Source organism: Hippichthys cyanospilos, chromosome 6 (genome assembly GCF_059441005.1).
Source record: "Hippichthys cyanospilos isolate Australia breed blue-spotted pipefish chromosome 6, RoL_Hcya_1.0, whole genome shotgun sequence".
Taxonomy (NCBI): domain Eukaryota; kingdom Metazoa; phylum Chordata; class Actinopteri; order Syngnathiformes; family Syngnathidae; genus Hippichthys; species Hippichthys cyanospilos.
In genome coordinates this window covers 4,765,324-4,779,120 of record NC_142374.1, presented here as the reverse complement: position 1 = coordinate 4,779,120, position 13,797 = coordinate 4,765,324, and the positions used below count along the sequence as shown (strand labels likewise).

Sequence of the window (13,797 nt, the reverse complement as noted above, 5' to 3'; positions counted from 1 at the left end):
CCATCTATTGAACAGCCATCCATTATCTAGAGCCACTTATCTTTACAATGGTCACAGGCTTACTGGTCCCTAACCCAGCTGGCATTGGCAATAGGTGGAGGCACCCTCAGCTCAACAATTGCAGGGCACACAGAGACGAACAACGATTCACGCTCCCATTCACACCTAATGACAATTTACTATGTCAAATTCACCTTCAACCCATGTGGGCCCGGGGAGAACATGCAAACTCCACACAGGAAGGCCTGGGCGAGGTGGATTTGAACTTTTGTCCTTTAACTGTGAAGGGAACGTGCTATTCACTGCGCCCCTCCTATTAAACAGTAAGCGCTTTTTCTTCACTAACCCACGGAGTTGCCATTTGATACGGTAGCCGACGGGGGCAAAATCGCGCTGCAACCCGCAGAACGCTGCAAATACAGAACTACGCTATACCCATTGTCTACCACTAGATGCCAGTAATGCCTAAGGTACGGGTTACTATGACTCATTTTTGCACCCTTGTGGTGTGATTTTTTTTAAACTGACAGTTTCTCTTTAAAATGCTTTTTACCTGCAGTACCTGACTGTTCAATAGTCCGCTATTGGCGTCAGTTCCGTTGCGTGAACGTGCAACATATGATTTTGTAGCTGTTTGTGTGTGTGTGTTCTTATTTATGTATTTGTTGACGTTCTGCGGGTTGCAGAACGTTTGCCTCTGTCGGTGATAAATAAATACCAAAAAAAGTGTGAGCTCTCGCTGTTTTCAGTCAGTGTGACTTCTGAAAATTTGAAAACACGTTTGGGAACAGTATTTGACCCATGCAAATCCAAAAAACAGTAAACTCATTTGCAACTTCTGTCCAAAAATATTTATTTAAGTGTGCAACCAAACATTGCAGGCACTGCATCATCATACACCTAAATTCAGACAAGCTTCATACAAATCATATATATATATATATATATATATATATATATATATATATATATATATATATATATGTATAAAACATTTGCAAGAATAAGCATCACCTATGTGTGGTTAAGGGGATACTCACCCTGAAATCAACCTCTTTAAAAAAAAAAAAACTGAAAAACGACACAAATGGGTGACTAATAAGGCTGTCTGCATGTCCTTGTCAAAATTTTGACGTTTGAGTGCATGGTTGTTGAAATTTGAGGCAAAAACAGTCTGTGTTGCGCCATCCTCAGGTCAAACCCTGGAATAAACATAATTTATCTGTAGCTGTTCGTTCCCCTCTTGGGAGAAGCAGACTGCCGACATCATTTGATGATTATGACCTAGTTGCTGTGCCTTGCACACACATCTTAAGCGAGTTGGACTATCACTGCAGTGTAAGTGCTGCTGTCAATCACAGCCCGGCCACACTAACTGTCTCCACACTTACAAGCCCAACGATTATCCAGGCAACTATTTGAGCACTGTAATCACATATTAGTGAGGGGTGGAGTAAGAGTCGGGAACGGTGTTGAGCATGCCTTTAAAGGGTAGTAGGGTGGTACTTGCTTGACAAAAATGTACAAGTATTCTAAATTTGCAAAAAGGTAAAATTCATTACAAAGACGTATAGCAGAACTTTGAAAGAAAAGGAGGGAGGCCAGATTGTTCTTTGCTGTTAGGTGACTCATGCAAGTGGACAGACATAAAAAGCATTAAATGAATTCTTTATGCTTATTGTGTATGTTTGGATATATGATTCTGTTTTTTGTCCTCTTTGTGTTTACAGGGGGTCTTTATACAGCAGTGAAATCATGATTACAGTAAATGTGTGCATGAAAAACACACCTACGCTGCGAATATAAAAATATCAAATAAAAAAGTAAGTACGGCCGTAATTGAATGAGGCCTTTTGGGCTGTGCAATTTAATATTGTGTCATTTATAACCTCGAAAGCTCATGTTGCGACCATATACCAAGGTCTCCCTGACTGAATACTCTTGAAATTCCATGTGAAAGGACATGATGAACCATTCGGCGCATCCCGTTTCATGCATTCAGAGGGAAGCGGAATGTCTTATTTCCTGCGCGACAGCGCAACTCTGCACAGTCTAACCACAGTTGATAAGGTTCCTCTTCGTGGTTATCGACCAAATTCTGGACAGTTAAAAATAGAATCCTTTTTAAAACACACACACACAAAAAAACACTTTAATGGTTAACAACATTAGGTTTCTCCGCACCTGAAGCTCAAGAAGGCATTGTTTCAATTGTGCAGTGAAGTCTCCAACACACCAAGCCAGGCTCACATGGAATGATGGGTCCTACAGGATATAGGAAAAATTAGTATCTTCTTTAGTGTTAAAAAAAAAAAAAAAATGCATATATGAAACTATGCTCCTCAGTAACCTGATAAAAAGTGTCAAGGTGAAAGTCTGTCAATGTTCTGTCCACTACTCGGACCACATTCAATAACTGGGCATGCCCAGTTACAACTTCCATTCCTAGGAAGGTCCTGCAGAGAGAGACCGTCAGATACTCACAGAGACAGGCAGAGTGTACACACGGGAAAGACTAAATGAATACCCCAGTAGGCAAGTAATTTGATTAATACATGACAGACAACTATGATAAGAAATACTGTGTTAATAAAATAAGACAATTACAGTACCTTGTCTTCTCAGCATTACAATAGACCTTGAGCCTGGATGCTGAACACACAAACCTGCAAACAGTGCATATTATTTGCATTTATTTATTTGTGTGCACAGAGCACAACTACATTTGATTCAGCTCACACTAGGGCTGCACGATGATGTCCAAAATAATCAGGATTATTTTGGTCAGTATTGAAAATCACAATTAATAATCACGATTATTCATTATGTTTGTAAAACATGTCTATTTAAAGCCCTTCTTTTAAACAAGCAGTATATAAACAAAACTTCATGGCTTGACACGTACAAATTATAATAATGAACTAAAGTAAATAAAGTAAATAATGATTTAAAGAAATTCTAACTTACTTGCTGACTGCAAACCAATGAAAAAATGAAGCCTACTTAGAACCACGTATATTATTTACTTTTAAGCGAATTGTACTCAATTAGCAGTCAAAATGTCATTTTCGGTCATTTCAAACCTAAATTATTCAATTTTTGGGTCTCAATTGACACCAAGCAATGTATATATTGGGAATCAGGTGATAAACTCAAGCCATTTCACACTAGTAATTATTTATTAGGGTGAGAAAAGCAGAGACTTGTGTCATGCGAACATGTGGGAAACATTGCCCCCTGATGGTAGGATGATAAAGTTCTTGATTTGATGTACTGTACAGCCGGCATTTTAAATGTTAATATTGCAGAGGATCAGTTTAAATAATCGTGGCAACTAATATCGTGATTGCGATTAAAATTCGATTATTTGTGCAGCTCGAGCTCACATTCATTTGTAACAGTACTTAACTGTGAAAAAACTTGCATTCTTCTACCCTCATATTATGAACTAAAGATCATTCAAAAGTCAGAGAGGGTAAATGGTTTAATCTGGGTTTATATGACTGATAGATGATTTTTTTTCTTGAGTAAAATTACTATTGTGTTGATAATTTAGTATTCCAATTCACATTCATCATATGATTGTTGTCCTGTAATTGATGTGGCCATAAGGGCAAACTCCTTTTAATCTACTGTATATGTACCAATGAAAGCAAAGCAAACCTTTTGCTGGAGGCTAGGCCTGCCTTGAGGCCCTGTGTGAAGGGCTGGATCCAGTGGTGTCTCAGAACCACTGTCTGAGACAGGCTGAGATGAAATTCATCCTGCGGGGTCAATACCACGCCAAAAGTAGCTGCAGTTGACAGAAGCACCTCCAATAACTCCTCAAACTCCTCTTCAGGATTGTCTAAGATGACAAGATGATATTTAAAAATTGTCATTATTATGATAGTGGCTTTGATAACTAGTGCAGTGTACACTGTATGGCATTTTTTCTCTTTCATTATCACAAAAACAAGCAAACTTGTGATCTGTAGATCGCTTGGCAATTAAAGTGCTGGAGAAAAGTATTTAAGCTCTTGACAATTATTTAATTTTAGTTATTGCTGTCAAAGTTGGAGAAAACCTAATATTTAGGAGACAGTGACATTTTCACATTGGGTCATATGGGTTTGGAAAACCCCCCTTAACATTGGTAAATAAAATTCCCATTAAAAATGACCTTTCATTTACTTGGGATGTCATTATTACATATTGAAATTGATTTAATGATCAGGACCATCTATGATCACGACTGCATAGTTTTAAACACACACACACATAATTGACTTAGATTCTTCAAACAACCTAACATGCTTTTGGAATGATGGAGGAAACCTGCGCATGCACGTAGAGTTGTGTACAATACTTACATGGAAAATAAACATAGGTTGCCCAGTTTCCTCTCTCGTGTTTGAATGAGCGGATACGACCATTATGCAAAGAGCTGTCCTCAGTCTGCACCTCCTCATCTTCTGGAAACATTGTTAGCAAACAACCAGGAAGTGGCAGCCTGCACAGAAGACACATTCCAGTTAGTAATCATGAATAGAACGAGCCTTCTGCTTGAGAAAGGCCCATGTTCAGAGCCGCCTGAGGCATAACAAATCTAAACGACACACAAAAATGTACATTGTTTGGATGCTTAATTTGTGAGCAAACTTTACAATTGAGAAGAAGCAAGTTTTAATTGAACCATTACTTGAGTAGTTGTTGAATACGACCTTGCAGTTGGAGGGGATTTCTCTCTTTTGGGTTTCTTCTTCATCGGACTGTCACTGCCATCGCCATCATGCAGAGAAAATGTTGCACTTGCCTCCACGCCACCAACATCACTTTCATTTTCTTCCTCCGAGCTGCTGCTGCTGTAGCCCACTAACATCCTTAAACAACTGCTCGACAGATCCGTATGTGAAAATGAGGCACCGACGCTCCAGTTTATCAGGAAATTGGCTTCATCTTCGATCAAATTGAACCGGCCGAGCCACATTTACTTGCCAAAGCCAACGGCTCATGTTAAAATGCGTTTCCGGTGTAAACAAGATCTCCTGAGTTCTCAGTATTTTGGGTACCCTCGAAACAAGAACCTCGACCGAAAACGTTCCCATGGCAAAGAGACACAGTATGTCTGTTCTCTTTTTAACGGCGTGTCTGTGTTTGCAAATGTGTTCACAATGTGTTTGGACGTGTTAATTCCCCCCAATGCATATGGATTTGAATGCACACAGAATCTTATATTACGAACAAATACATCTTGGTGATTTATCTAATTAAATGCAGTGACTTGTGTCATCATCTTGCCGTGTATGCAACATACGATAGTGCATTACGTAATGTATGTATAAACAATAATCATGATTTATTTGGGTCAGAATGATGGATGGAACTTGGAAGGGTGATACATGACGACGCGGCCACACACACACGCACACTCCGTCCGGTTCTTGCGTATGCTCTAGTTATTGCCTCATTCACGTTCCCGTGTGCGAGGAGTGACGGAAGCTTCAAGCTAGCTAGCTAACACGGGCAGCTCAAAAAGAAGCTAACTAGCTGCTAATAGCAAAATGTACACATTTTCACGAAGCGACATCACGCCCCTATAGCCGAATAAATGCACACGTCAAACGGGGAAATCACTGGCCATTTCGGAAAGGGGAGTTGGATTTTAACAGCCACAAAATCTTTTTATTCGACAACGTCGGCCCTTGGACCTACAGCGTCCTAACAAGAGAGCATCCGAGCGCCGTATGCAGATGCGAAGATGGAGCCTTGTGCTATTTTGAGTAACCAATGTGCGCCGTTGTAGTAACCTTTATGCATCGGGTATGTAAACATAGAAGTTAGTAGTGGTTTTATAGTCAAACGATCAAAATCCTCCTAAGCAGCGTTGGCTGCTCGTGGCTATTCGTTTCTGAAGCTAATGTACCCAACCTGATCGTGTTTATGCTCCTGCTTTGCGGACACGTTTAATGTCAAGGTGCCCAAATGCTGCATTTTCCTTATGGCATTAGTCCGGTTATGTGCGTTTCGACAATTCAGAGCAACGCACCACAACTGACCTATTCGATATCCGGTAGTTTTTTTAACTGTATTTCAGGAGGTTCATCTCCACATGCTCTGTGCATGCTATATTCGCATTAATGCCTTGTAATTCCAACGCAAAGGTGATGTTCCCATGAATCGAGCGATCTCAGAAATCAACTCGATGAGGTGGTTGAAAAGTTCGCCTTTTATCCTAGTTTTAATCATGACTAAAGTGATTATTGTGTATGTTTGATTTAACGTGCTGTATGAAAGAAATGATCACTAATACAATCTTGTCCACACAGATACTCAAACGAGAACGGTTGGCTTGTCTTCCTGCTATCCACAAACGTCGCTGTCCTCTCTACAACGCCATTCCTTCAACAATTACCTTGAGGTAGTTCTTCAGTGTCTTTGACAGTCATGGAGTGAGTTTGTATTTCTATGCCATAACACACTGAAACTTTTTCTAATCGCTACTTGCTAACAGATTATTTTTTTTTAAATCACTTGTAGCTGGGCCACTCCTTCTGTCAAAGTGAACCCATACAACCGAGCCCGCATGACAGAGGCCTGGCAGCAGCACAGTGTTTCTCAACCTCAGGTGGTCCACACCATCCCAACTGGAGCTGAAAATTCTCTGGGATGTACTGTGTATGGAATTGTCCTGCAGCAGGAGTCCACATCGCTTCAGCAACAACAACAACAACAGCAACAGCAGCAGACCCAGCATGGACAGCACAATCAGCAACACAGTGGGACTCAGCAGCATGGGAGTGGCCAGCACAATCAGCAGCATTCTACCCAGACCCAGCAGACCACCTTGCAGGTAGGAACTGAGGGCGGACACAAGTGCGGGACCTGTGGACATGATATCTCCCACCTAGCCAACCCCCACGAACACCAGTGCATAGTAAGTCAGGACAGGTCCTTTCAGTGCACCCAATGCATGAAGATTTTTCACCAGGCCACTGACTTACTAGAGCACCAGTGTGTTCAAGTGGAACAGAAGCCCTTTGTGTGTGGTCTTTGCAAGATGGGCTTCTCCTTGCTTACGTCTCTGGCCCATCACCACTCATCGCATAACAGCAGCAATCCGATGAAGTGTTCCATATGTGAGAAGACATACCGGCCAGGTTCTTCCGGTAGTGTGACCTCCAATTCCTCATCAAACAATGTCCAGCAACCCAGCAGTCTTCGAGCATCAGCAAGCAGCAGCTCATCCATTCTACCCTTCCCGTCAGCCCGAGACCGCCCATACAAATGTTCTGTTTGCCAGAAGGGTTTCAAACACTTGTCGGAACTCACCCGTCACGACAGAGTGCATACAGGGGAGAAGCCCTTTAAATGTGACACATGTGACAAGGCATTTAGCCAGTCGTCGCACCTTCAGCACCACCAACGGACCCACAGCAACGAACGTCCTTTCAAATGTGCCGTTTGCGAGAAAAGCTTCAAGCACCGTTCCCACCTGGTACGCCACATGTACGTGCATTCTGGTGAGCACTTGTTCAAATGCAACTTGTGCGAGTTGCACTTCAAGGAGTCGTCTGAGCTCCTTCACCATCCCTGCCACCCGCAGGGTTCTCGCCCTTTCCGCTGCGCAACATGCGGAAAGGGTTTCAAGCGGCCGTCAGACCTCCGCCAACATGAGCGCACCCACTCCGAGGAGCGTCCCTTCCATTGCGACGAGTGTCAGATGAGTTTCAAACAGCAGTACGCCCTGGTGCGCCACCGCCGCATGCACAAAGACCCGAGCGACCGGCCGTTCAAATGCAATCTGTGCGACATGGGCTTCATGCAGCCCTCGCACCTCCTCTACCACCAGCACGTGCACGGCATGGACAACCTGTTCAAGTGCGGCTCCTGCCAGAAGGAGTTCAGCCAATCGGGGGAGCTGCTCAGGCACAAGTGCGGCGAGTCGCCCAACACGGTGCCTGACAAGCCATACAAGTGCGACGTCTGCGGCAAGGGTTACAAGAAGAGCTCCACGTTGCAGCGCCATCAAAACTCTCACTGCCAGGAAAAACCCCTGAAGTGCTCCCTCTGCGACCGCCGCTTCCTCTCTTCCTCCGAATTTGTGCAGCACCGCTGCGACCCCTCTCGGGAAAAGCCACTCAAGTGTCCTGATTGTGAGAAGCGCTTCAAATACTCCTCAGACCTCAACAGACATCTGCGCGTGCACACGGGGGAGAAGCCTTACAAGTGTGAGCATTGCAACAAGTTCTTCAAACAACGCGAACACATGACCAAACACCAGAGCACGCACTCGAGAGAAGGACAGTTTAAGTGTGTGTGGTGCGGTGAGCGTTTCAGTGACTTGAGCTCGTTGCAGGATCACACAGTACAGCACACAGCTGATGGAGGGGACTACCCTGTCTCCCAGTGCATGTAACTGAATCCGCACATGGAATCTGTGAACTTGTCCCCTACAGGCATGTTTCTACAAAGCTGTACAGTTTGGGGTTTTTGTGTGTGTGTTTGTTTTACCAAAAATTGTGCAGGGTACCAAAACTGTGATCTGTGATTCACTGCTTCACACTCTGATGAGATACCGACTTCCGTAGTGTTACCTATAAAGTGGAACTTCATTTTCCCAAGGTGAAATAAAGTCAAGGCAGGGTGATAGCTGCAATCTGCTGTGTAACATTACCTACCAGACAGTGCAATTAACGCAATGATGCCAATTTAACAATGAAAGTAACCGTATCCTTCAACCCCTTTTCTCCTTAGTCCACCGGTATTTTCTAATTTTTTACATTTTCTTTCAATTCATTACATTGTAACACAGAAGATTGTTGACAATTTGCTTTTGAGCAATCAGTAGACAGCGGTGTCGAGCTCCACCCTTGATAATTATATCACTGCCATGGGCACCGCAAAGCAGATTTACATTCCTTAATACACTCCCAGTCGTAGGTCAAATTTTACAAAGCCGGTTCTCACTTTAGTCACCACTATCCTTTGGACTACCAAGTTTTTCACACAAATATGGCTTCTGCCCTTCAGTGATCACAGCCGTCGTATGGCATTCACCTCAATTTTCAGCCGCTCAAATGTATGGCCCGCCGGCCAATGAAATCATCTCCAAACACTGGCCAAAAAATAACCGTCCCAATGCCCGATATTTACCAATCATTTTAACGCTTTCCTTTCTGTATTCGAAACAATTACTGCAGTTGTAACCAAGTAACACTGGTCTCATAATTGCATACACATAAATCCATACCGTGCGTCCTTAAATATTATCATAAAACTTGTTGATTAGCTCGTTCTGTGAACCGGCCATTCAAAACAAAGCAAATCTTAATATTCATAAGCAATGATTAGGAGAGTAATGCAAGTAAATTGTGAAAATGATTGATCTGGGTGTCACATTACACGCAATCTTAAACATCTAAATACATAGTGCACTTAAACATGGCGCACTTACTCCATCCCTACACTACATCTCCCCCACAGCGTGCCCATTTCATGTGACAATAGTGCAACCTAAATTAAGCATAAATGTGTTAACACACAACTACTATTAAGACAAACGCGCAACAAGAATTTATCTGCTTATAACTTAATCCTTCTGTCATCTGAAAAGCAAAGTTAAAAAAAAAACTATTCATTTACTTTTACCCCGTTATTTGCGGAGAATAGTTGTATACAACAAAATTGGATGTGCTCCTCCGATTGTTGCAGATTAATAATATGAAGAATAGGTACCAGAATAGTGAAAATATAATTGTCACCTATTGATTTTAAGGTTAATTTGCAGATTAATCGGTTATCAGGCATCAGTCTAAGAAATCCATATCGCTCAGGCTCTACTTTTATCGGACCTGTTGTCAGTGGCATGTAACAAAGGCCACTCCATCGCTTAACGTGTTTCACAAAAATTCTTCTTTGCCCTTCAGGGATTGCAACCGCTGTATGTATCTTACCTCAATTTTCAGCCACTCCAGTGTATTGAAAATTCTAGTGTGTATAATAGTAAATGGAAATGGGCTTTCATTTACCTAGCGCTTTTCAACCTGAGGTACTCAAAACACTTGACATTGGCAACCCATTTACTTACTGGTGATGCAGCATCAGGAGCGACTAGGGATTCGGTGCTCGGCTTAAAGACACTTGGATGCTGTCACAACGGTTGGTCATTAAACCCACAATCCCTTGCTTGGGAAACAACCACTCTATCACCGAGCTGTAAAGACAAATTTAATGACAAGTGTCATCCATTTTTTTATGTACTCTTTGGGGATGCATTGCTAGGTCCCATTCAGCCTTCTTCAATGATTGTAGGTCTTTTGCCCTTCACTTTGGGCATTTGAAATAAAACGCATGTTCGAGTGGGAAGTTGAGAAAGAATTGGAATGTAATCACAACATTTCACATTTTTGTTGTTTGTGTTGAAACTGAAAGGGTACACTTCGATAATACCTTGTTTCATTCGTGTCCGTTTTATCATATTATTTGAAGAGCTATAACTTTATGACCACATCACTTGCACAATACAGAATAATGATACAAGCTACTTGTATCAAGGTCTTGAGTTAACATATGTGACATGACGTGTCAAATGATCTGGTTATCTCAGTTCATTACATGAGAATGAAAAATACTAACAGCGAGGCAAGACATATGTCGAATGTATTTGGTTTTGTTGAAGTGGTCATATTCTTGTGGTTGTTCAGTTTAATGGCAAAATAATGAAAAAGCTTCATTGCCCAAAAGACCTAGACCTAAATGTCGGTTGATCAAGAACTGTGACAAAAGCTCGTTTTAATAATCGATTAGTTTGATGGAAAAACATGTTTAATTTCTATCCCTTTACTAAAAAATAGTGATGATTTCAAATTTATAGTGCAGAAAACAAAATTACGGGTCTGTTAATGGTTTGGTAACATGTTGGAAAATAAGCAAACATGATAATTGTGTGTTCCAAAGTAAAACCAAGTGTTTTTTTTTTGAAACACCTAAATATTCCGTTTGCTTTCAATGGCAGGAGAGAGAGATTGGAGAATATATACTGATGGCATACTGAAAAAATAATGCATTGAAAAATGTCTACATGAATGGGTTAGTTACTGCTTCATTGTTGGCCCACGAATCAAGATATTAGCCGTTTGCTCCATACCAAGTTGGCTAGCCAGAAAGTGTTATAAATAGCACCTTATGTAAAAAAAAGGGGACAAACAATTTCACTGTTAAGAAAGCATGCAATCAATTGATTTTCTATCCTGATGCTTATTGTCCTTTTTTTCTTTGATTGTTTTGTACCGACAAATACAGTATGTATATGCACTGGCATCCGTATATTTTTGCACTAGTTAACGGACATCTAAAGATTCTTTTGCTTTTCATCGACACCACAAAATATTCATCTTGATAGTCCAGGACCCAATTCTGTATAATTCTGGTTAAGTGGTTTCATGTTTGTCATAAAATGTCAGACAGATGACTCATTGTTTTCTACTGTAATTATTGTAGAGGATTTAGGAGTTGAGGGTGTTTCTCCTCTAGGGACATAGTTCTGTATGTTTGGCCTATTTCCTGAAGACCTGTTTAACACAGATCTCTCAAACTGAAGATAATATTGATATTCAATAATTACCAGTAAGTCTATTAAAGCTTCCTTTAGAGGTCAGTGCTGTACATAGTGGATGTATGTGACTTGAGTATACTTGTCAAAGTGTGTCTTTCAAGAAATTGTACTGAAAAATGTTTTTGTATTCTTGCTACTTTTTAACCATGTTAAATGTTTTAACAAATGTTTTTTGCCGTCTGTGTCGTCCAGTTAGTCTGGGCAGCCAACAGGGATTTGGGACCCAGTTGGAAAGGAGTGGTGTGTCTCTTTGGGCCATTCCACTTGAATGCATCAAACAGAAAAATACAGCACTGTACAGTATTCCTAATTTACAAAAGCCTGTTAGTCATTGGCCTTTAGAATAATCATCCATTTAAGCCCCTACACTGTTTTACAGCGCTTGGTATGTACTGATTGTATCAGTATGTTGGTCATCTTACTACTGAGTGTCTGAATGTACAGTAGACCGCATTTGGTTAAACAAGGAAAAAATTCTGACAGACCTTTATGGGCGGACGACGTAAAGTTGATCATAGATCACTGCTGTGAAATGGGCACTTGGGAGACCTCCCTCCATCTTCAACTGTGAGTGATTTACAAACTATAGTATTGACAAAAAATATAAGGCATTTAATGAACTGATTTCTACAATGATTCAAAAAATTTGATGCATGCTGTTGTCATATTTATGAAGAAAACCATGCACAACAAATCCGCTAAGCATGAAATATGTCTGGCAGCAGCTTGAACATGCTCACCAAAATCGCGTTACACTCCCTGCGCCCAAATCAAGACCTGGTTCCAGCAAGTGTAGTTTAAACGTACGGGAACTTTCAGCCACCAAATTGTCAAGTGGGCTGGAGGCTTATCAGAGGAAACATCTGTACACCGCAACGTCACAGACCCTCCTATCATATTCCTGAACACCCTCATTGACGCTGGCACTGACATGAGCTTTGCCAGTTTTTATGCTCAGCGCACCTGCGCTCTGCTGATTGAGGACCCAGAGAGTGGGCCTGCTACATAATGCAGTTTTTTTTTTTTTTTTCCTTTATAAATCCTTTTTAGATTTGGGTTTAAAAATTGTGTTGAGCCGGGTGCTATCTGTCAAGGTTGAGTAATGACTAACGTGGGGCTTTGTTGAAAAGACCAGGTTCAAAGTCATTTAATATTAATGCGGCCAGTTCTCATTCTTCTCTGCCACAATTCAACCCATTGCAGCTTTGAGTGTTGTGTTATAATGCATTTGCATTTTACCTTTTGTTCCGTTTACCCCTTGAAGCAGGTTCCTCTTCCTTTTAATTGTTCATCTGTCTAACTGTATGTCTGACGATGAAATCAAACAACTATAAGGATAATATGAGTAACAAGTACTGATTTTATTTGACTCATCATTCAATTTAAATGTATATTTTAGGAAAGAGAGATGTTGGTGTTGACTGAAGTGACTGTAATACTAAATTATCTCACTTGGAGATTAGTGTCCCTCAATTTGTTTTGTTTTGTATAAATGACTGCATTGGACGCAGATGGGTAGTAATTTAGGAAGTGCAAAAAAATGAATAAACATGGCAATGCATCAAAAATGTCAGTCTTCATATTAACCACGCCAGACACAATGTAGTGTGTGTGTGTGTGTATATATATATATATATATATATATATATATATATATATATATATATATATATATATATATATATATATATATATATATATATATATATATGTTTTTATGGGTAGCTATCCAACACAAGTGATTTAAAAGATCAGGTTCGTTATCAATCTCCGACAGAGCTTGTTCGTGGGCTGATCGTTTGAATTAGATATGTTGGAGAGAGAATTATTGAAAACATGCAGGATATCAGCCATCGAGGAGCAGCATTTGACATCAATCATCAATCAATCAATCAAATTTTATTTATATAGCCCTAAATCACCGAAGTCTCAAAGGGCTTCACAGAATGAAAAGAGGTCGTACAGAGATATCTTTTCAGTCTAGGGTACACAACAGCATCCCCTGTCAAAGCTCCCAGAAGGGGAAGGAAAAACTCAAAAACCCCAATTTGGGGAAAATCAGAAACCTCCAGAAGGGACCACAGGTGGGAGGAGCCCCCTTCCAGGCCCACAGGTTGAAGTGGATGCTGCATGTACCAGACACAGAAACAACATAAATTACAGAAAACATATTGTGCTATATAGTGCAGTGATGTCTTGAC

The 13,797-nt window shown here is 40.9% G+C and overlaps 2 protein-coding genes across 2 annotated transcripts; one reads left to right on the top strand and one right to left on the bottom strand.

Annotated features, from left to right (window-relative positions):
• Window positions 1-935: 935 nt before the first annotated feature.
• On the bottom strand, window positions 936-5,814 carry usb1 (U6 snRNA biogenesis 1). The gene is made up of 7 exons (XM_088417614.1): window positions 4,704-5,814; window positions 4,353-4,492; window positions 3,664-3,847; window positions 2,613-2,666; window positions 2,351-2,456; window positions 2,185-2,265; window positions 936-2,098 (listed from the first exon to the last, which is right to left on the bottom strand). Exons 1-7 carry the CDS (start codon window positions 4,967-4,969, stop codon window positions 1,991-1,993), a joined length of 939 nt encoding a protein of 312 aa, XP_088273740.1. The 5' UTR covers window positions 4,970-5,814; the 3' UTR covers window positions 936-1,990.
• Window positions 5,670-11,452, top strand: znf319b (zinc finger protein 319b). Its single transcript, XM_088417613.1, has 3 exons — window positions 5,670-5,802; window positions 6,309-6,431; window positions 6,520-11,452. The coding sequence occupies exons 2-3, from the start codon at window positions 6,427-6,429 to the stop codon at window positions 8,396-8,398; spliced, it is 1,884 nt and encodes a 627-aa protein (XP_088273739.1). The 5' UTR covers window positions 5,670-5,802; window positions 6,309-6,426; the 3' UTR covers window positions 8,399-11,452.
• The last annotated feature ends 2,345 nt before the right edge of the window (window positions 11,453-13,797 follow it).